This window comes from Rhinoderma darwinii, chromosome 13, assembly GCF_050947455.1.
Source record: "Rhinoderma darwinii isolate aRhiDar2 chromosome 13, aRhiDar2.hap1, whole genome shotgun sequence".
Taxonomy (NCBI): Eukaryota; Metazoa; Chordata; class Amphibia; order Anura; family Rhinodermatidae; genus Rhinoderma; species Rhinoderma darwinii.
The window spans coordinates 35,280,852-35,303,379 of record NC_134699.1 but is presented as its reverse complement, the minus strand read 5'-3'; the positions used below and the strand labels follow the sequence as shown (position 1 = coordinate 35,303,379).

Genomic DNA, 22,528 nt, shown 5'->3' with positions numbered 1-22,528 from the left:
TGCTTGATAAGTGACAGTGCAATGAGCCACATAAAGTCATTATAAGTTAGTTACATGAGTGCTTTGTGTTATACTCCGTTGTTAAATATTTAAATTATTTGCATTATTTATGTTGGTTACTTACTAGATTTGTATAGTTTTATATGCATGGTTAGGTTATGGGGGGCCCAGGCACATTCTTTGGACAGGGACCCTCTGTAGTCCGTGTCCACCTCTGCCCGGACCTTACGTTCGGTGCATATGTCGGGATTAAACACAATGTGAACAGAGCCTATTAGACTCTTTTAAAAGTTCTGTTAGGTTGCATTTAGATGGGACATTTTTGGCTGTGAGACAAAGAACGCATTAAAAATTGCAGCAAAACACGTGGTTTTGCTGCGTTTTTCGACGCAGTTTTGCCTGTGCAGTTTTTACAGGTCAAAATTACATTACTATAAAATAAATGTTTCACCTGTAAAAACCGCACAGGCAAAAACCACATAGCAATTATCGGCAATACGCAGTTTAATCGCATGCCATTTTGCCGGGATTCTTGATGTATTTTTTTACAGCACGGCCAAAAACGTCTCATCTAAATTCACCCTTAGACCAGGTTTCCACGTGCGGTAAACTCTGTGGGACATTTCCCAACTGAATTCTGTGTGGTAAATCCGCAGCAAGTGGATGAGATTTAAAGAGGCTCTGTCACCAGATTTTGCAACCCCTATCTGCTATTGCAGCAGATAGGCGCTGCAATGTAGATTACAGTAACGTTTTTATTTTTAAAAAACGAGCATTTTTGGCCAAGTTATGACCATTTTTGTAGTTATGCAAATGAGGCTTGCAAAAGTCCAAGTGGGTGTGTTTAAAAGTAAAAGTCCAAGTGGGCGTGTATTATGTGCGTACATCGGGGCGTTTTTAATACTTTTACTAGCTGGGCGTTCTGATGAGAAGTATCATCCACTTCTCTTCAGAACGCCCAGCTTCTGGCAGTGCAGACACAGCGTGTTCTCGAGAGATCACGCTGTGTCGTCACTCACAGGTCCTGCATCGTGTCAGACGAGCGAGGACACATCGGCACCAGAGGCTTCAGTTGATTCTGCAGCAGCATCAGCGTTTGCAGGTAAGTAGCTACATCGACTTACCTGCAAATGCCGATGCTGCTGCAGAATCAACTGAAGCTTCTGGTGCCGGTGTCCTCGCTCGTCTGACACGATGCAGGACCTGTGAGTGACGACACAGCGTGATCTCTCGAGAACACGGCTGTGTCTGCACTGCCAGAAGCTGGGCGTTGTGAAGAGAAGTGGACGATACTTCTCATCAGAACGCCCAGCTAGTAAAAGTATTAAAAACGCCCCGTTGTACGCACATAATACACGCCCAGTTGTACTTTTACTTTTCAACACGCCCAGTTGTACTTTTGCAAGCCTCATTTGCATAACTACAAAAATGGTCATAACTTGGCCAAAAATGCTCGTTTTTTAAAAATAAAAACGTTACTGTAATCTACATTGCAGCGCCGATCTGCTGCAATAGCAGATAGGGGTTGCAAAATCTGGTGACAGAGCCTCTTTAAATAAATCTCACCTACACGCTGCAGAAAAAAATCTGCTGAAAAAACGTTCAGAAATTGACCTGTGTCGCATTTCTTTTATTCCGCAGCATTCATGCTTCGGAATCGTTGCACTTTTGGATTTTTTTGGGTTTTCCCATTAAATTCAATGCAGATGTAAACATTATTGTGATTTTTGCACCGAAAAATTCATAAATTCCACCGCAAACCGCACAAATTGGGGAAAAAATATATTTTATTAAATTTAAATAAAAAAGTGTCTATAGTTACTCCACGGGCGTTGCAATATCGATGTGTCCCTCTTTTCTTCGTGCAGCTTGGCCTCCTGTGATGACATTTCATCCCATGTGGCTGCTGCAGCCAATCACAGGGGACACATGGGCTGCAGCGTCCTCACAGGAGGCCACACTGCACAGAGAACAGCCGGACGCGTCGCTGTGGCAACGCCCAGGTGGTTAGTATTGGCTTTTTTTTTTCTTTTTCTTCAAACTCTGTTTTATGCAAGAGAGGTTCTGCCCAAAAAAATCTGCAGCACAATTTGGTGTGGTTTTTCAGTACTTTTATGCCGCATATCTGACTTGTGTGAACAATACCCTAAGGGTATGTTCACACGACCTATTTTCAGACGTAATTCAAGCGTTTTACGCCTCGAATTACGCCTGAAAAGACGGCTCCATTACATCTGCAAACATCTGCCTATTGCTTGCAATGGGTTTTACGATGTTCTGTGCAGACGAGGTGTAATTTTACGCGTCGCTGTCAAGACGGTGCATAAAAGTACGGCCGCGTCAAAGAAGTGCAGGACGCTTCTTGGGACGTTTTTCGAGCTGTCTTTTATTGACTCCAATGAAAAACAGCTCCAATTACGTCCGTAAAAGACGCAGCGAAAAAAGCGAGTACTTGCAAAAACGTCTGAAATTCAGGAGCTGTTTTCGCCTGAAAACAGCTCTGTAATTTCAGATGTATTTTGCGTTTGCGTGTGAACATACCCTGAGAGTTGGAACTGAATGATTGCCGTTTATCCGCTTTGTGGTAAATTTAGATTCGGATTAATCAATATGTTGTAATTGCTAATCTAGAATATAATTTAGTAAAGTCTCTTTTGTGGGACATGCATACTATATAAACATAGGAGGTCCTTCATTCAAGTGGTGAAATTGACACTTTTTACTTCTTGACACTATGAAGAAAATTGAGGTATAGAATAATTTTTTTTCCTTTCACAGCTGCGGAGGTAGAAATAATCCAGGATAATTACTGGGTTATTTAGAATCTACTAAAAGATTGCATGACATTTAGGGTATGTGCACACACACTAATTACGTCCGTAATTGACGGACGTAATTCGGCCGCAAGTCCCGGACCGAACACAGTGCAGGGAGCCGGGCTCCTAGCATCATACTTATGTACGATGCTAGGAGTCCCTGCCTCTCTGCAGGACAACTGTCCCGTACTGTAATCATGTTTTCAGTACGGGACAGTTGTCCTGCAGCGAGGCAGGGACTCCTAGCATCGTACATAAGTATGTTGCTAGGAGCCCGGCTCCCTGCACTGTGTTCGGTCCGGGACTTGCGGCCGAATTACGTCCGTCAATTACGGACGTAATTAGTGTGTGTGCACATACCCTTAGAATAATCTGGGCCATACCTTGTTAGTGGAGAGATGAGTTTGTATAGTCGCTGTTCTCCTGGAAGACAAAGATGTAAATCAGTGAGACGACCCCCGTACTCTGCTCGCCATTAATGACCATTCTCTCTCATCTCACAAATAATGGCTGTTCTGGGCCAAGGTAAATGAAGACTACTGAAAGTGAGAGCCTCAGAACTTCAATGACTGTTGCCTAAAAGAGTATTTCTTCTTTGTGGAGGATGGTAGATAATTAGCATTTACGGGTAATATTATCAGTCCTGAAGGCTTTTCAATTTTTTTATTTTTTGTACATTATAGTACTTGGTATAAATTTGTTTTAGTATATATATAGCGGGATGAAAGTATGTTATTTGATTTACATAATTACATAGTTCGTACAGCTGAAAAAATACATATGTCAATCAAATTCAACCAAGGGATGGGAGAAGGGAAGGGACCAAACTTAAAAAATCTTTAAACATTGATATAGGAGCGGATATTTTTTAGTTCTAGGAAATTATCAAAGCCTTTTTTAAAGCCATCTACTGTTCCTGCTGTGACTATTCCATAAATTTACCGTTCTCATAGTAAAGAAGGCTTCATCGCCTCTGCAGGTTGAACCTTTTCTCTCCAGACGGAAGAAGTGCTCCCTTGTTTTTTTAGGGGGTTTTACATGGAACAGGATTTCATCATATTTTTTGTATGTGCTATTAATATATTTATATAAGTTAATCATGTCCCCCCTTGGTTGTCTCTTTTCAAGGCTAAATAGGCTTGATTCTTTTAATCTTTCCTCATAACTTAGACTCTCCATGCCCCTTATTAGCTGTGTAATGATACAAATCACCTGCGGCAGTATTAGTCATTGTGCTATCGTACTACTCCTCGCCATAGGTTTCAATCCTACTAGTTAGTGAATATGGTTACTTATGATCTATAAACCAAAATACAGTTCGGGTCCATTTCCACATCCAATAATGATTTCTTACATATATGGTCACCCATTGACCATAGTGCACATATGACTTAGGCGGACCATGAGAATCGGATCCCAGCTCAGGCCAGCCCTTTCCCTATTTCCCATTTCTTCACAGGGATCCCCCTTCTCAATATGGCAACATTAGCAAGTGAGGGAATAGCCAGGGGGTAATTCTTCCTTTCTCTCCTATAAGGGATGGCAGGTGTAATGGTATGAATCTGCAAAAGTAGGAAGATACCATTTGGATTTGTGATATATGGCGCCCTCAACACTATGTAGCGCACTGCCCATAGGAATGGGATACCTCCATAGGGATCTCTGTATGCTTCTTGTCCACATTTAGGCCAGGGCTCCATGGTGATATATTCGTGCAAGAATTGCTCACGATTTAATCGCAGTGTGATATCATGCGTAATGTATTCCTAAGGACTTGTCCATACGTAGCGGAATTTCTGTGTATTTTCCGTCTGGAATTGCGGATGGAAAATACGCAGCAGAATACAGTAGCAGCAAAGTGGGTGAGATTTTACAAATTTCATCCACACACTGTGTTAAATTTCCGACGGGAAATTGACCTGCGCTGCATTTTTCAGAGGAGATGTCACCATCTCCAAACATTGAGGAAAAACGCAGCAAAAAATGCACCATTTCACCATGGTGCGTTTTTTCCGCAGTGGAAATCCTGCTAGTTTCTGTGGAATTGCTGCAGGTATTTTCTGCAGCAATTCCGTTACGTGTGGACAAACCCTTGAGTTGTTTGAAATTACATGTGTGCGTGATATCATAATTGCAAAAATCCTACACTGTTGAATTCTTTGCAATAATTACAAATTATATGCGATTCCCCCCACCCATATAGAGTTCTATTACAGTCGCATTAAATTTTATGGAATATTGCAATGCGATTTCAATATTTTTCCGTAAAAAAAAAGCCTTTCCCCTAAATTACCAAGGGCACAATCTCATGTCAAGACGTTGCATGTGATTAAGCAGACAAAGAATGGACAGAGGCAGCACTTCCAAAAAGAGCAAGAGCTATTTACTCACCCATGCAACGTTTCAGTCCAACTGGACTTTTTTCAAGCATGCTTGAAAAAAGTCCAGTTGGACTGAAACGTCGCATGGGTGAATAAATAGCTCTTGCTCTTTTTGGAAGTGCTGCCTCTGTCCATTCTTTGTCTGCTTGATATCCAAGACCGCGGACCAGGTCTTATTGAGGCGTGCACCCACTTGCAGTCCAGTGCTGTGGAATCTTTTTGTTTTGTTGCATGTGATTAGTCACCTTGGAGCCCCAACCTTGAACATATGTGTACTTTGTTACTTTAGCAATGTTTAATAAAAATTGAATTGCCCTATAAAACAAGCATACCAGTGCCTGTTTTATTGGCATATGCACTGAATTTATTGCACTTTTCTATGCTCTTTCCAAATTTGCACAATTTTTGGTACTGCTCATGCTATTGAGCCAAATTACTGCATCATTAACAATGTACATGTCTAACTTTCATACGCTCCTATGTAGAGTTTACTATTCTTGTCTTTTCTTTACAATGCAGTTCGTACCAGGTCATCTGTGCAGTCATCATGTACAAGCTCTTCTCCTTCATCTCCATTAAGAGCCTCGTCTGTGACGGTGTCGCCCGCTTCTGATGTGCTGTCATCTTGGGAGAATTCACTCCGGCTGCAGTCAGATTTCTTCCTTGATGCTATGGCTGGGGTAAGCAGCAGATGTTTGCACACATTGAATATGCAGGGAAATCTTTAACTACACAATTACCAGTACCAAACATTTACCAAGAAATTGGGAGATAATTCTAGCCGTTAATATTTACGACCTAGCATGATTATGTATCCTTTGCATGCCATGCTTGCAGCTGAACTCGAATTAAAGTCTAGTTGTGATATTTAATGTAAATTATGTATAGAGTAAAGGGCTATATTGGACAGTCCCTGTCAGTTGTGAGTGAGCTATCCCACCTTGCAGCTTTCTTGCAAGGATGTACAACCTGCGGCCCAGATGCTGCCTTGAGAAAAACAAGAACCAGGCAAAACTGTTACTGTATTATACTTGGTGCAGCACTTGATGTGGCGACCATGACTGGTATGCTCCTTAAATTCCTGTTAAGCACAATCTCCTCAGGCCCTGCAATTAGGCATAGCATTGCACATCTTTCCTCTATTAAAGGGTATTTCCATCTGGGACATTCATTGCATACATTCCACCTCTGGGACCCTCATACATCAGGATAATGGGGATTCCCTGACTCCCTGTTTGGCACTCCCGAAAGGAGATGAGGCTGTGCAACCATGCATGCAGCTGTCCTTTGCGGTTTATGGGAGTTGTGCATGGTCAAACTCCCAGTACCCAACACCGCCCCCCCCAGCATTTCAGGAGAGAAAATATTCGTTAAATGCTCAAATTATTTTCGGCACCTGTCTCTGAATACTGACTTATTATTGGGCCCCATGTATAAATCCTAATGTAGTAAGCCCTCTAGTGGTGTCAGGCAGACAGAATTTGGTCGTTTAAGAGTATGATGGGAAGTAGGCGATTTGGAGCTCTGTATCAGAAAAACAGGGCTCCGATACCTCTAAGGGTATGTTCACACGCTGAGAGGCATTTACGTGTGAAAAGACAGACTGTTTACAGCTGCCTCGTTTCACACGTAAATGCTCCTCTTCGTAATATACGAGGCGTCTGTGACGCTCGTAAATCTTGAGCTGCTCTTCATTGAGTTCAATGAAGAACAGCTCAAATTACGTGGCAAAGAAGTGCCCTGCACTTCTTTGCCGAGGCAGTCAATTTACGCGTCGTCGTTTGACAGCTGTCAAACGACGACGCGTAAATTACAGGTCGTCTGCACAATACGTCGGCAAACCCATTCAAATGAATGGGCAGATGTTTGCCGACGTATTGTAGCCCTATTTTCAGGCGTAAAACTAGGCATAATACGCCTCGTTTACGCCTGAAAATAGGTCGTGTGAACCCAGCCTAAGGGTATGTTCACACGAGGGCGTCCGTAACGGCTGAAATTACGGGGATGTTTCAGCCTGAAAACATCCCCGTAATTTCAGTTGTAACGGCATGTGCAGGCGCTTGAACGCCGCGTCAATTACGGACGTAATTGGCGCTGCTATTCATTGAAGTCAATGAATAACGGCTCCAATTACGGCCAAAGAAGTGACAGGTCACTTCTTTGACGCGGGCGTCGATTTATGCGCCGTCATTTGACAGCGGTGCGTAAATTACGCCTCGTGTGAACAGACAAACGTCTGCCCATTGCTTTCAATGGGCAGATGTTTGTCAACGCTATTGAGGCGCTATTTTCAGACGTAATTCGGGGCAAAAACGCCCGAATTACGTCCGTAAATAGGCCGTGTAAACATACCCTAAGAATTATGGGCCTATTTAGATTAAAAAGAATGAAGTAAAAGATAGATGATTCTTTTTTTTTTTTACCCTAGACAACCACCATTAACACACTTTACAATCTTAAATCCTCCAACAATACACTATTGTATGTTATATTATTATATAATATTAAATATTAATCAGTAAACCCCCATAGACCTCCAGGTATATTAATCCATAACCTTTCGAGACCACCATCACCAGGGATGTTAAAGGAATAATATCATTAACCCTTTAACCACCCCATGTCAATATGTGTGATGTAGCACAGTGAGTATAACCTGGGGTAGAGGAGGAAGGAGAGGAATTTTGCTGTCTATTGTGGACACCAACACACTTGGAAACCCCTTTTAAAAATCCTGCATTTGCCCCTGTTGTGATATGCCTGGATGTTACCATAACTCTGATCAATTACAATGGAGAGAGCTTTGCACATACATGGTCTCTTCTCTCAGGGGTGCTGAACAGAGGAGCAGGGGACCCCCATTCTCCCAATGGGTGGTAGTCCCTGAAGTGGAACCCCCACCTATCAGACATTTACGACTGTTATGCCATAAATCTCGCAGATGAGGACACCCCTATAAGTTTAATTGTGGCCCCTCGGAGTGGTGCACTCTGACAATGTGGCCCACTCCGAGGGGGGCACATTGCATGTGTAGGGGCAACTTGAGCATGACTCAAAATCAACCAACCTGTGCATGGCTTTTGTTCATCCGTTATCTGTTCCAACCTTCCCAAAAGGGCATCAATGTTTGTCTTGATCTGTGTGAGCTCAGACTTGATGGTCTGAATCTCATTGTTTCTTACTACAAACCGCAAAGAAAATACAGACCAATGTAATTGCTCAGCAAAATGTTAAAGGGTCTGTCCAGGATTGGAAAAACAATGCTGCATTCTTCCAAAAACAGTGCCGTTCTTGTCCATATGTTCTGCAGGGTATTGCGGATCAGCCTAATTCACTTCAATAGAGCTGCAATACCAGACACAACCCATGGACAGGTGTGGTGCTATTTCTGGAAAAAAAAAAAGCAGATATGTTTTTCTAATCCCGGACAACACCTTGAAGCAGTTTCCCAAGTCCTAAATCCATACTTACATCTTAGCTTAGCTGCATTCCCTTTCATGGCTGCTGATCTTGCTAACAGTTTGACTGGAAGAGCTGATTTTACCCGTCGTACAAGAGGCACTGTGACACGTGGGCGTTTTACTGGCACTGCCCGAGGAGCAGGCGACACTCTGCCTCGATACTCAAACAACCTATATGGAGAGTGACAAAGAAGTCATGTTAAAGCGGATTTATCATCATACTATGCTACTGTTTGAGGGCAGTATAGTATGGGGACCGCTCTGCTATATATTGTGCTGTTTGGCTAATAGAGCCTAACAAAGAGCAAAGTGGATTTCTAGTTATGAGTCCGCTGTGGTCATGAGCCCTCTCACGAGTGACTGACGGCTGCCCTGTATCTGCATGTATACATGGCTGCCATCATTCATGGGTGGAGGCAGCACTGCTCTCATGAATACAGCCGACTTATAACCATGAATCTTTAGTCAAATGACTATTTCTGTGTTTATGTACATATAGGTGTGTGTAATATATTGTTGTGCCTGTCGGGCTAATAGCGGAGCGGACATTTCCCCATCATATACTGCAATCTCTTATACTCCAGCTGTTTCAGGTGGGGGAGAGACTGAATTTATTTATATTGCATACCTCCAGTTCTGATAACCTCTAGAAACACTTACATACACATATTTAACAATAAGGGGATGTTCACACGGAGTGTTTTCGGGCCGTAAACATCCGTAAAAACGGCTGAAAAGTCAGCCGACGGGGCGGTTTTTATTTCTGCAGGGACCTATGTAAGTGAATGGGGCCGTTCAGACAGTCCGTGATTTTCACACAGCGTATGTGCGCTGCGTAAAACTCACGACATGTCCTATACTTGGCCGTTTTTCACGCATCACGCACCCATTGTAGTCAATGGGTGCGTGAAAATCCCGCACAGCACACGGAAGTACTTCTGTGTGCCGCGCGGGATTCGCGCTACAGTAGTAAAATAAATGAATGAAACAAGAAAAGCACCTCCTGCTTTTATGTTTGTAAACATAAAAACAGAGTGTCTTCACGCTGCCATATGCGCGGAAATCACGAAGGCACGCACCACATACTGATGCCACATGGAACTTTTGCGCACGCAAAACGGACACGTTCGTGTGAATAAGGCCTAAGTCTACTCAAGGGAATTTCATATCCCTGTTATGAGACATTATTTCTTGCGTGAAAGCTGAGGGTCCAGGAATTGTTGAAAGGTCATCTTTAAATGTTGTGAAGCTCCTGGGCCCCAATGCAATATCTGTAACTGGGCCCCACACATACCATATGCCATTTTCAATACTGGTGTCTTTTTATGAGGCAGAGGGGTCTCTGGGCCCCGCACAGGCACCACAGCCTATAGCTAATGTCTTCTAATGGGAAACGTCTATACAGGTGTAGGGATTACAACAGTAAAACTCATCCTTTAACATGACATTTTGATAATGTGAGGCTGTGCGTGTTTCTTATCCAACGTCTGAGTTTAGCATTGGTCTGTTGTTGCCTTCCAAAATGTTTATTTATCTTGTCCCTTTATGTCTTGTATTCATTCCCAAAGGCCCTATTACACCGACCGATAATTGGCAGGTGCAGCGAGCGCCGATCAGCTAGACATTGATCGGCGCTCGTTTGCTCCTGTCACACGTTACTCGCTCGTCCCCATACGTTATTATCATGTCGGCAGCGCGTTTCCCTGTTTACACAGGGAGATGTGCTGACGACAACGATAATCTTTTACTTTTTTAAAACGATACGATCAGCAGATGATCGAGCATTTGCTCGTTCATCTGCTGATCGCTACCCTGTTTACACGGGGCAATTATCGGGAGCGGTCTCTGAATGCTTGTCTGCCCGATAATCGCCCAGTGTAAAAGGGCCTTTACTGCTTGTATCCAACCTGTTTATCTTTTGTAGATTACAAGCTATTCATTCATTTGTATTTGTTAATTTATTTCCTGTAATTTCTTGTGTTACAATAAACCGAGTTTCACAAGTGAAGGCTGGTTTACAGATTTCAGCCCATAATGAGCGCCAATCGACGATATAACAAGCCCTTTTACACAGGTCGATGTTATACTGTATAGGGACGAAAAATCATTAATACCATCGACCAGTCCTCATCAATTGCATTATTGTCGGCATCACATCCTGCTTACACGGGGAGACGTGCCGCTGACAACGATATCATATTAATGTTATATTATAGCCTGCATTACAATGTGATCAGCTGACAAACGAGTGTTTGCTCATTTGTCGGCGAATCACTGCCCTGTTTAGGGTGTATTCACAGAGTGCGATTTTTCTAATTTTTATTCATTTAATTTTTTTGCTGCGTTGCTAAAAACCGCACTACAAAAGCGCGTGAGTTTTTACCACGATTTGCAACTAATTCTGTGGCAACTGCAAACCGTAGCAAATTACAGTAAATATACAATTTTTTATTTAATTTTATTTTTTAGTGCGGTTTTCCGCCACCTGGCAGAAAAAGCAACAAGACTGCACCGTGTGAATACAACCTTACACAGGCCAATAATCGGCTGAATGAGTGTTTTTAGGAACGATCGTTCCTGATTATTGGCCTGTATAATTCAGTAATTGGCAGCAGGCTGGTGAAATGACGTCACATTGATCTGTTGTCTACAGAGGCTTTTCTTTCGCCAGTCAGCAGGGGGAGCTGTGACTCCGCAGCTTCAATTGATTTCTGCGTCTTTGTTATCAAGCTGCAGTTTAAAGGGGCTGTTGCATTGATTTTATAGATAAATTCCCCCACTTTCTCCCCTCCTCTCACATTTTTCACCTTTTGGTTACTTCGAAAATAACATGTTGGCTGACGTGTTTGTATATGAGCTATTTAAAGACCATGAAACCGCAGCTCTCTGCCCCATCGCACAGATCATTTACCACATTGGTCCAGTTATTCTATATTCTGTTAATGTGAAGGTGTATATATCCTCCTGGAGAACAGGTTTCATATGGACATTTATGATCGCCCATAAGCCAAATCATGACATACCATCTACTGCTAATATCCTAATGTTGTGCTCTAGTAAACTATTTGCTGTCATTGCAAGACATGTATTGATAGATCTGTCCAAAAAGGAGCAAAAAATGGGCAGAGGTCTTACTGTCTCACACGTCTGTCATTAGGTTCCCGATGGACGTAAGGAGGAAAAGATATCTGTGTGATGTGGACCATGTTTGATCGTGACCAACACACTCTATCTTCCCCCTATGTAGCCTGATTATTATTATTTTTTACAGAGCCAGAGGGGGCCTCATAAACAAGATCAAAATGGGCCCTCTGTTATGGTTCAGGTTTTTGCCACCCAGGATAGAGGGTCCTCCTCCACATCCTTTCTATGGGACAATTCTCTATCCCCTTGTTTGCGTACAATGCATTTTCTCTGGAGATTGGAGCCTGCACAGATTCCTGCCACCCGGTAATAAACCAGGACTGGGCCTCCTCTCTTCAAGGGCCCCATAGCAGCCACATGGTCTGATTATCTAGTATGTACGCCCCTTGTATAGAGCTGAAATTAAGGCAGTGAATGACCAATCTAAAATGACTCTGGTTAAACCAATTCACATATATATGTACTAACCACAGATAATGCAAAGCTCCAGTTAAGTTTTTTTTTTACACAGGACGATTATCGTGCAGACGAGAGGTAATATAACGCTAGTTGCCGATAATTGCCCTGTGTAAACAGGGAGACGCACTGCCGACATGATGATAATGTATGGGGACGAGCGATCGGAGTAACGACTGCTCGTCCCCATCCATAGCTCTGTGTGACAGGAGCAAACGAGCGCCGATCGGCGATGTCTCGTTGATCGGCACTCACTGCACCCGCCGAGTGTCAGCCGGTGTAAAAGGGCCTTTAGTATCACCATTGTGATTAGACTATCCAGGGTATAAATTCCTGCATATACATAGGTGGAAGCTATGATCAGCAAGATGACAGTTTAATTAGGACATCCCACTTCCTCCAAAACCATGAGCAGCCGTCCATGACAGACATGATGATCTTTGGCTTGCACCTGATCCCCATAATGCCCTTTACTCCCATCCCTAATATGATTAACCCGTCCAGATAGATATTGTGAGCTCTTTCTTTCTGGGTTGGTTGGAGGAGGGAGCACATTAGTGCTGGCCCTCCCGTTGTTCTTCCTGACAATGCAGAGATGTGATTGCATTTTGCAGGCTCTGATTTCTCTCCCGCCCCCCTCCCCCCCTATCTCCCCTGCTGCTTGAATGCAATCCACACTGTGACAGAGAACAAAAATAGGTCAGAGTGCATCGACGCAGCTTCACTCACCTCTCATAAAAGTCATCTCTGTAGTAATCAAAGTCAAAATCGTAGCCGCTGTGAAGAGAATAGAGAGAATTTTAAATTGCAAGCACACTGGGCCAAAAGTATTTTCTAGCTAGGTAGAGCGGCATGGGGATAAGCGTCGGCAAAGCAAAGTATCTCCTGCAGCCGATTTCATGTACACATTACCATTATTCCCCAGAGGATTCCCCCGCCTTCCATCCAGTCAACTTCACAGTATTGCCCCTAGTATCGGCAGATCACTGAATTACACATTAAATATGCCATTTATATTTAACCTGTTGTCTGCTGGGAAATTCTTCTGCCATTCAAGTCACCTTTCGACACATTCCGGTGACTGTGATCTAGGAAGAATACATTGCGTTCTCTCTAGTCATCAAAGAACATATGTGCTGCAATAAAACATGGTTCCCTCTATCCTAAGAACAAAGCTGTATGCACGGACCCTGTATGGCGGTACACAGTGTCCCTAGGCACCCACGTGTGGTGCCATATAGTACATCTGTAAGGCCTCATCAGGGTTGCCAACCGTCCGTAAATTTACAGACAGTCCGCAAAAATGGGTGGTTTTTTTTCTGCCGTCTGTAGCGTCCGGCAGAAAAAAGCACCGTCCAGGATTTTTCCTTCTTTTCCCAGAACTTTGCACTGCGCATGCGCCAAAATGTACATGCACAGTGCAAAGGAAGAGTGGCCGCAGCCGGGAATATTTGTGGAGGTTGGCAACCCTCGGCCTAATTCACGCTTGCATACTTAGGTCCGTATTTGGACGCCCAAATCAGTAGCACATATACAGAGAAACAGCATAATGAAAATATTTGTACATCTTCTGTGTTTCTGTTCCACTCCAGATTTGCGCTTACAAATAATGGTGCAAAATACGAACCAAAATACTGGCGTGTGAAAAAGGCGTACGGCACTGTATGCTTCTGGGGGTGTAATATGACATGCGATGTAACATGCAATTTTTTTCCCTCATGGATACATACAGATCTATGGGCACTATATTATGGATCCATATAATACCTGTACTATGGCCGTGTGCATGATACCTGAAGTGCAGATTTCAACCATTGTGCAGATAGCAAGCATATTGTTGTTGTTGTTGTTTGGTAAAAGTAAGGTGGGTTCTTTTATCATTGTATAAGGGAATTGAGATATAAGCAAACACCTAATATACCCTGAAGATTATTGTTTTCCCTTTTTTACTGGTATTCGCTTTCAGCTGGCTGCCATAGATGGTTTGTTTGTAACTTGGTGGTGGATTGACATAGGTCCCCCCCCCCCCCTCCAACTACTGTAGTCTGCTTCAGCTCACTCCGGCTGCTAATGGGAAGAATTACATAGATACCACAATGATGGCACTGTGATTTTTTTGTTAGCCAAAGACCTCATTTGCATGGCTGTATCAGGGTATGTTCAGACGTTTTGTGGATTTCTGGTGAAAATTCGTTACAATTTACAGTACAATGGATGTGGATATGGTATTCAAAAATTATTCCACATGTAGCAGGAAAAATCAACGTGGAAATCTGTGCATGCTGTGGATTTTTAAATTTGCATGCCCATTTTGTTGTGGAAATACAGCAGATTTTTAACGCGGATTTCCCCCATCACAATTTAACACCTGCAATTTACCTGGATTTACCCTTATGATTCTGTACAACTTCCAAGTTGTATGAAGCCTTAATATAGCGCCCATAGAAGTGTATGCGACTCTACTATACTTCTACATTCCCTGAATTTTATACAGAGTTTTGTTTTTCTGGACAATTCCGTATAAATAAAAAAATTGTGCCACGATCATACCATGTTTCATCAAACTTGCATTACTTCTAGGGGAGAATCTCTGTAAATACAGTGGCACACTGAGTGTCTATGGCTCCCCAGTATAAAGCCGCAGGTTCTCTGTGTGCCGCTGCACAGCCTCGTGTGCATAATACCTTACCAATCGTGCTTCTAATCTAGGATATTGCTGCTTGAGCCATATACTTCGCTTTCTGCATTCTAAGCTGTAAGATTTCTAGCATTTCTTGCGATGTGGTCTACGTTGCAATGTGACCTCTGTATCTGTGTCGTTAGTATGAACCGCATATTAAATACTATGCACCACACTTCTTTCACAAGCCCCTATTTGATCCCTGGCCTCCGCACAGCAAGATGTGGGTTACTGTAACGATGCTGTTTAACCAATTCTCTTTTGAAGTCATCTTTAATTTACACTCAAAGCGGTAAGATTTTACAACTTAATGGGATTGGGTTTAGATTTTTTTTTTTTTGTACCAAGGCCCCGATAAATCCTTAATACGAGAAATCCAATAATTATTTTAATTGCCTCTGAAGTTACTGCAAAACAGCTACCGATTTTCTTTTATACTTTCAGCCTCTCTAATTGGTTTTAAAAGATAATTGTGGCATGATAACCCTTTTACAGCCAGAGGGAATCTCAGCCCTGTGCAGGGTTTGCTCTGTTTTGTAGTATGGCATTTGGGGTTCAGTGTTTCTCAGCAGTGGCCACCCATAAGACACAATTGAAATATCTCTTGTTTGAGCTCCCAGCCATAATAACTAGACCCCCAGTTAAACAAAGTTAAGATGTTCCAGCGTGTGCCGCTTTATACGACCTGTGTAGATATTTATAAGATATATTTTAGTAATGTAGTTTATTTATTTTTTTATTTTTTTTTAATGGCAAAAAAATTAGGGATATACTCCTAGTGGGTTCACATCTTTTGGCTGAGATAAAAGTAATGTAGCTTAATTCCTTTATTATAGGACTAGGTCTGAAAGGGTTGTTCGTGATTAGATAAAAGGGTCTGTTTTTCTTCAAGAAATCACACCTATTTTGTTCATGGACGTTGGGGGGGGGGGGGGGTGTTTGCAGCTTATGTATGTATTCTTAGTTTTTCTTTCTCCGTTGATTTCAATGGTTTGAAGGAGAATTATTTGGTGGTGTTTGCACTAATCTCTTACCTGTACAGTGCTGCAGTGCTACGTTTCAGTCCTTTAGGTCTGTGGGGCTTTGGCTCCCCAGCCATATTGATATCTGTAGAGAGGGTTAGATTTTTTTTTTAATATACTGGGGCGCACAATTGCTTATAATGTAATTTACTTACATGAAACTTAATCTGACATTGTCAAACAAAATATTCCAATGTAATTAGTGCATCCATGCGTTTCCCTGCAGGATACGTTATCACGCATCCCCCATAGACTAGAGTCTATGGAGGGATGCGTGAAGCGCAAAAAAAGGACACTATTTTCTCACAGACCCTTCACGCGGTCCTTTGAAACAACGGCCGTGCGAACTGCCCCATTGAATTACATAGGTCCGTGTGACGGCCGTTGTTTTAACGGCCGTCACACAGATGTATAACACATTCTTGTCAATAAGGCCTTAGCAGTAGTTGCCTATGGATCCTTTTATCATTAAGACCCATGTATGTTCCTGCAGGATCTGGTGTTTTTACATCCAGGTATAAATGTGCTATAACATAATTTCTTGAGTAATGATGCATGGCTTCTTGCTGCTGCACCTCAAATCCATCAACATGGTATGAAGATGGCATGACCTGTCGACTAATAAACCTCAGGTGAATAAATCAGACTGGTGGAGGCATCAAGTCACCCCAATGAAGGAATCTTTAATGGGGAGACTAAACATAAGTTACAATCCGGGATGAATCTACACAGACATTCAATGAGGAGGCCATGTGAAAAAGTTGCTCTGGCCCAGAACACTGGAGGTGGGGGGGATTTACGAAGTAAAATGTGCCAGAATTCCGGCACAAAATATACCAAAAAACTGTCATACGTGGCGTGCGCCAAATTTGTGTTTGAAATTTTTGCTCTTTCCTTGACAGCTTTGAACATTTTCTAGAAAAAGCGACATGGCTAATAGGCATTAGTTAATTTACACCGTGTGCCATTTTTAGCCAAAAATTTTGATGTAACGTATGCCAGTCATGTGGTGGCTTAAGAAGGAGAAAAGTGACTAACCTATAACAAGAAGCGCAGAATTTATCATACAGAGTGCGCCACACTGATACAGTTTCTGCCTTTCTGGTCTAGTTTTAAACTTTTCTATCTTTAGGACAGTATTCATAAATCTCCCCCGGTATGATAGATACTGTAATAACATTTTAAGAATGACAGTGCGAGGAAAGCCTGGGAATTAAAGTTCACTTTCCATTATTAACAAACGAAGTCCATCTAACACCTGGATGTATGACCTATTAATATTACATGGACACACTTTACACGCCTGTATCACAGCAGGCTGATTCCAGATCTCTGAACTTAAAGAGGTTGTCAAAAATGAGAATTTTTTTTTTTTATTTAAGTACTTATTTTATTAAAGTCCTCACATTCATTGCTCCTGCATGTATAGCAAAGTCCTCTGTTTTAATTTCTTTAATCACCTTATACAGTATATGTTTTCTCTGGGTAACCTCTTTTAAATATTGTGCTCCCAAAGGCTGCAGTTATAGTTCACTCTTATAATACTTTAATACTTTAAAAAGCATTTAACCCATTCCAGCTCCTTGACGTACTATTCCGACATGCTGAGCGTGTCGTTCACGCTCAGTGAAGTAATAGTAAGTCATGGGGAAAATACAGCGCCATTTTTCCCCTGGCGTGTTCATGAGCTGTGATAACTGCTGTTTCCGACAGCAGACTATCATAGCTCAACGTGCAGGGAGCAATCGCGATGGTCCCGCCTCGGCGATCGCCGCTATTGGTTGGTCAGTGACTACTGACCGATAGTTGCAATCGCTGACCTCATTACCTGCCCCTGCCCATGAGATCCTGCTGCACCCGCCCTGAACTTCTCTGTTGGCGTTTGAGAGTCGTTCAAAGCAGTTGTGGAGAGAGTGTGCTGTGGAAAAAAAAACTAAAAAAAGTATCTTTTTTTTTTTTGCTTCCTACCTCCTCCTTCCACTTCCCACTCCTAGCAGCCTATTGCTCCCAGTTAGGGAGGCATTTTTAATTGTTTTTGCTGTATAAATAATACATTTGACACGTGTCTAAGCACGACATAACAAACCTGTCCGAACAGAAATTTACTGGCAAAGAGGCCTATGCATTTCTTGCCTCCAACACACTCTTTTTTTTAATTATTTTTTTATTTTTTATTTGTCAACCTCCTCATCTAGTGATGAAGAGGAGGGACACCATAGGAGATGCCCCAGGACCACCATCACAGTTGAAACCCCAGAGAGAAGTGACCCCACCGCAGTTGAAACCCCCAAGCGAAGTGATCCCATTTGGACCCCCACACCAGACCTTTATGATCCCCAAATCCCTGAGTACACGGGCAGCCCAGGGATAAAATTTAACACGACAGGGCTGAGTGAGAAGGACTCTTTCAAGTTCTTTTTCACTAAGTATCAGTACAGAGACCCCCAAATCAGACTGCATCCTGGACTCCAATAGGTACATGGGAGGTGTGGACTTCTTAGATCAAGTCCTGAAGCCCTACGGTGCCATGCGGAAATCGAGGGTGTGGTATAAGAAGCTGGCCGTGCACATCATACAGATGGCATTGTACAATGCGTACGTGCTACGTCGATGTGCCGGCCAGAGGGTAACTTTCCTGGAATTTTAAGAGGTGGTTGTCAAGAACCTAATCTTTACGGAGCAGGAAGGGGTGGTACCCAGTACTTCTGGAAGCGAGGCCACACGCATAGTACCAGGGCAACACTTTCCAGGAGAAATTCCCCAAACCGACAAGAAGGGAAAGAATCAAGAGGTGCAAAGTCTGATCAAAGAGGGTGATAAGGAAGGGCACAATATATCAATGTGACACGTGTCCTGAAAAACCAGGGCTCTATATGAAAGACTGTTCTAAAATGTATCATACATCCCTTGATTTTTAATTTACCCAGTTTTACTTAACCTGATGCACTCCACCCTGCCGTGTGCCCAGGTGCAAGATAACAGCCACATGTAGGATATTGCCGTACCTGGGAGAACCCACATTACAGTTTATGGGGTGTATGTCTCTGGTGGCACATGCTGGGCACAATATATCGAATACTGAAATGGCTTCTATGTATTTAAAATGGTAAATCTCACTCTGCACCATCTGCTGCGCATTATCTTTTACACAATACCTGTGGGGTCAATATGCTCACTACACCGCTTGATGAAAGCCTTAAGGGGTGTCTTTTTTTAAAACGGGGTCTCTTCTCGGGGGTTTAAACTGTACTGGTACCTCAGCTGCTTCTGCATACATGACTTGGCACCAGAAAAGCTCCAGTAGGCCAAATGGTGGTCCTTCCCTTCTGAGCCTTCCCATGGGCCCAAACGGCAGTGTATCACAAATGGGGTATTGCCAGACTCCGGAGAAATTGGGCAACAAAATAGGGTATTTTATTCCTCGTGAAAATGTCATTTTGAGCAAAAACTACATATTATGGGAAAAAAATACTTTTTTTTAAAAATTCACAGCCCAATTCAAATAAGTTCTGTGAAATAACTGTAGGGTCAAAATGGTCACAACACCCATAAATAAATTCCTTGAGGGGTATAGTTTTCAAAATGGGTTCTTTTTGTGGTTGTTTTCTATGTTTTGGTCCTACAAGACCTCTGAAAACCTGACATGGTGCGTAAAATATATTCAAATTAAAAAAGAGGCCCCAAAATCCACTAGGTGCTCCTTTGCTTCTGAGTCCTGTGTTTTAGTCCAGTAGCGCACTGGAGCCACATGTGGGACATTTAAAAACGGCAGAATCTGGGCAATACATATTTAGTTGTTTCTCTTATAAAACCTTCTGTGTTACAGAAAAAAATGAATTCAAATTGAATTTCTGCTAAATAAAATTTGCAAATTTCACCTCCACTTTGCATTAATTCCTGTGAAATGCCTAAAGGGTTAAGAAACTTTCTAAATGCTGTTTTCAATACATTGAGGGGACAGTTTTTAAAATGGGGTGATTTATGGGGGGTTTATAATACATAGGCTGAACTGTTACCTAAAAAAAAGGCTTTTTAAATTTTCTTGAAAATATGAGAAATTGCTGTTTATGTACTAAGCCTTGTAATGTTCTAGAAAATAAAAGAATGCTCGAAAAATGATGCAAACATAAAGTAGTCATATGGGAAATGTTAATTAGTAACAATTTTGTGTGGTATAACTATCTGCCTTACAAGCAGATACATATCAATTCAGAAAAATGCTAATTTAAAAAAAATAAACACTGAATGTATCAACCAAATTTTACCACGAACATAAAGTCCAATGTGTCACAAGAAAATATTCTCAGAATCACTTGGATTATTAATGGCATTCCAAAGTTATTACCACATAAAGTGACACATGTCAGATTTGAAAAATGGGCTCTGAGACTTCAGGCCCAAACTAGGCTTTGTCATTAAGGGGTTAACTTCATAAAGGACTTAGAAAGGGAACAAGTATTTATCCATATGACAGCTCATTGGTAGTAATCCACAGACGTCATGATGCTACAGTCAGCTGGCTAGGAGCCATACAACATGTAGTTCATTAAGAAGGGCCCAAAGAAATGATCCTTAAAGGGGTATCCCATGAGAGACATTTATGACATATCCACAGGATATGTCCTAAATGTCAGATAGAAGTGGGTCCCACCTCCTGGGACTGGCATCTATCTCTACAACGGGTCCCCCTAAACCCCATTCTACTGCTCTGTGTTGTGGCTGACGCGTGTAATTTCCGACCATGAATTATGGAAACCGCGTAGTTCACGTGGATATGTCATAAATGTCAATTTAGGCTATGTTCACATCTGCGTCAGGGCTCCATTCTTCGACTATGCTATTGATTCCCTCAAAGCGACGGAACCCTTGCACAGCTGAGACAAATTGAAACGATTGGCACCGGATCCGTCACCATTGAAATCAATGGTGATGGAAACGGAAACCTATGGTTTCCATTTGTGCCAGTCAGGGCTCCGTTCCGACGGAACTTCGGAACGGAGCCCTGACGTAGATGTGAACGAACCCTAAGAAATATATTTTTTTTATTCCCAGTTTCACTACATATTCATTGTGTAAGGCCTCCTTCACACAGAGACTTTTTCCTGACATTATAAACATGCATTTGTCATAATTTTTTATTTTAATTTTGTACATGCTTTTTTTTCGCCCCAAAAAATGCCACACCCAGAGCATGCTACATTTTAAAATACACGCCAAAGACCATAAAAAAGCAACAAAAACGCTGCAAACCAAAATGCAGTTCTATGTATTGCATCTTATATTTCGCTATAAACTTTAGTGCAACATCTGGCCGCACTAAAGAGCCGTTAAAAATGCTGCGAAAAACGCTGTATGTAAGTCCAGCTTTAAGTTAGAAATACTTCATCTTCTGTTCCCATGATCATGTCTCCAATGCTGACCTTGCCATGGACTCTCTGATGTATGAGTTGCTGCTTGCTCCAGCCACTATCCTGCAAATCATGACAAGAAGCTGACAACCAGCTCTACAGCAGTAATGTGCGAATGGCTGTGTGTGCCAGCCCCAGGAGAACCTGTCGTATATTATCCCGGGCGCTGCCAGGCCAGGGAGGGCAAGCGTATCATAGAGTGGAGAATTCTGCATTGCCTCACAAAGACGGATTTAAAACATCCTAAAGAGTCGTTCTGAAGATTTACTGCTCTGTCCACAACGACCAAGTCACCGTGTCCGTGTCGTTTTATAATATTTGCTTGGGAGAAGCTAAAGGAATTATAATCTGTAGGCCTTACCCCAACAACTGAGTGAGGAGTAAAATGCATAGAAATCTGAGAGGTTATAAAGTACCGAACAAATGAAATGGGGGAAAAATAAATTAATCTTGAGGGTCTCCTAAGCTCCAATTATGAAGGAGACCTGGAAGACTATGAGCTGTGTAAAACTAATACAAAGGACTTTCTAATGAAGACCTGTGTGTAATATGAGCAAGTATGTGCAAATATTATAGCGACTTGACTGAGACCTTAAAAGATATTCTCTGGGAACAGATTGACATGTTTTTGTCAAATTGCTAGGAAGGTAATAGTGCTGCCTACTATTGTACTAAACCATTCAGCAGTGAGCAGATCAATAGTATTGAAATCTGCTCCTCACTATAGTATATTTATTTGACAGCTGAGGCCGCAGTCCTAGACCGCAGAGCTGGGGCACTAGTATGGTAACTGTAGGAGTGGCGTGGCACATAGAAGAGAATAAAACCCAGTGATTTAGCCCACAGAATAAATCCCGAGGAGATGATAAAGCAACCACTTAAAGTAAAGCCCTTAAAGTTCATGGCTAAAACAGATATGAACAGTTGTACAGTCTGTTCAAATTGATGGCATCTTGAACTTGCTGCAATTGTGGAATATTCATATTGGGCATGATTCATCACATTTTATCCAAGGTGGTCTGTAGGATGGACAGCAATAAACTCTGTCATGTTCTTCTTTACACTGCTGGATGTTTCTCTCTGATGTAGGAAGCTCTTAAGCAATCCACCTGGACAGCCATAATATTAAAGCGGATCTGTCATCCGATCATATTATGCTG

At 42.2% G+C, this 22,528-nt stretch overlaps 1 protein-coding gene across 3 annotated transcripts in view; it reads right to left on the bottom strand.

Annotated features, from left to right (window-relative positions):
* Positions 1 to 22,528, bottom strand: part of RALY (RALY heterogeneous nuclear ribonucleoprotein) — a 156,311-nt gene that overhangs the window by 7,454 nt on the left and 126,329 nt on the right. For all 3 annotated transcript variants that reach the window (XM_075846580.1, XM_075846581.1, XM_075846582.1), the window contains 6 exons: positions 15,973 to 16,045; positions 12,988 to 13,035; positions 8,669 to 8,829; positions 8,265 to 8,378; positions 5,724 to 5,872; positions 3,200 to 3,239 (listed from right to left, as the gene is read on the bottom strand). In XM_075846580.1, the coding sequence (XP_075702695.1) occupies positions 3,204 to 3,239; positions 5,724 to 5,872; positions 8,265 to 8,378; positions 8,669 to 8,829; positions 12,988 to 13,035; positions 15,973 to 16,045 (581 nt within the window). In that variant the 3' untranslated portion in view covers positions 3,200 to 3,203. The remainder of the gene's footprint in view (positions 1 to 3,199; positions 3,240 to 5,723; positions 5,873 to 8,264; positions 8,379 to 8,668; positions 8,830 to 12,987; positions 13,036 to 15,972; positions 16,046 to 22,528) is intronic.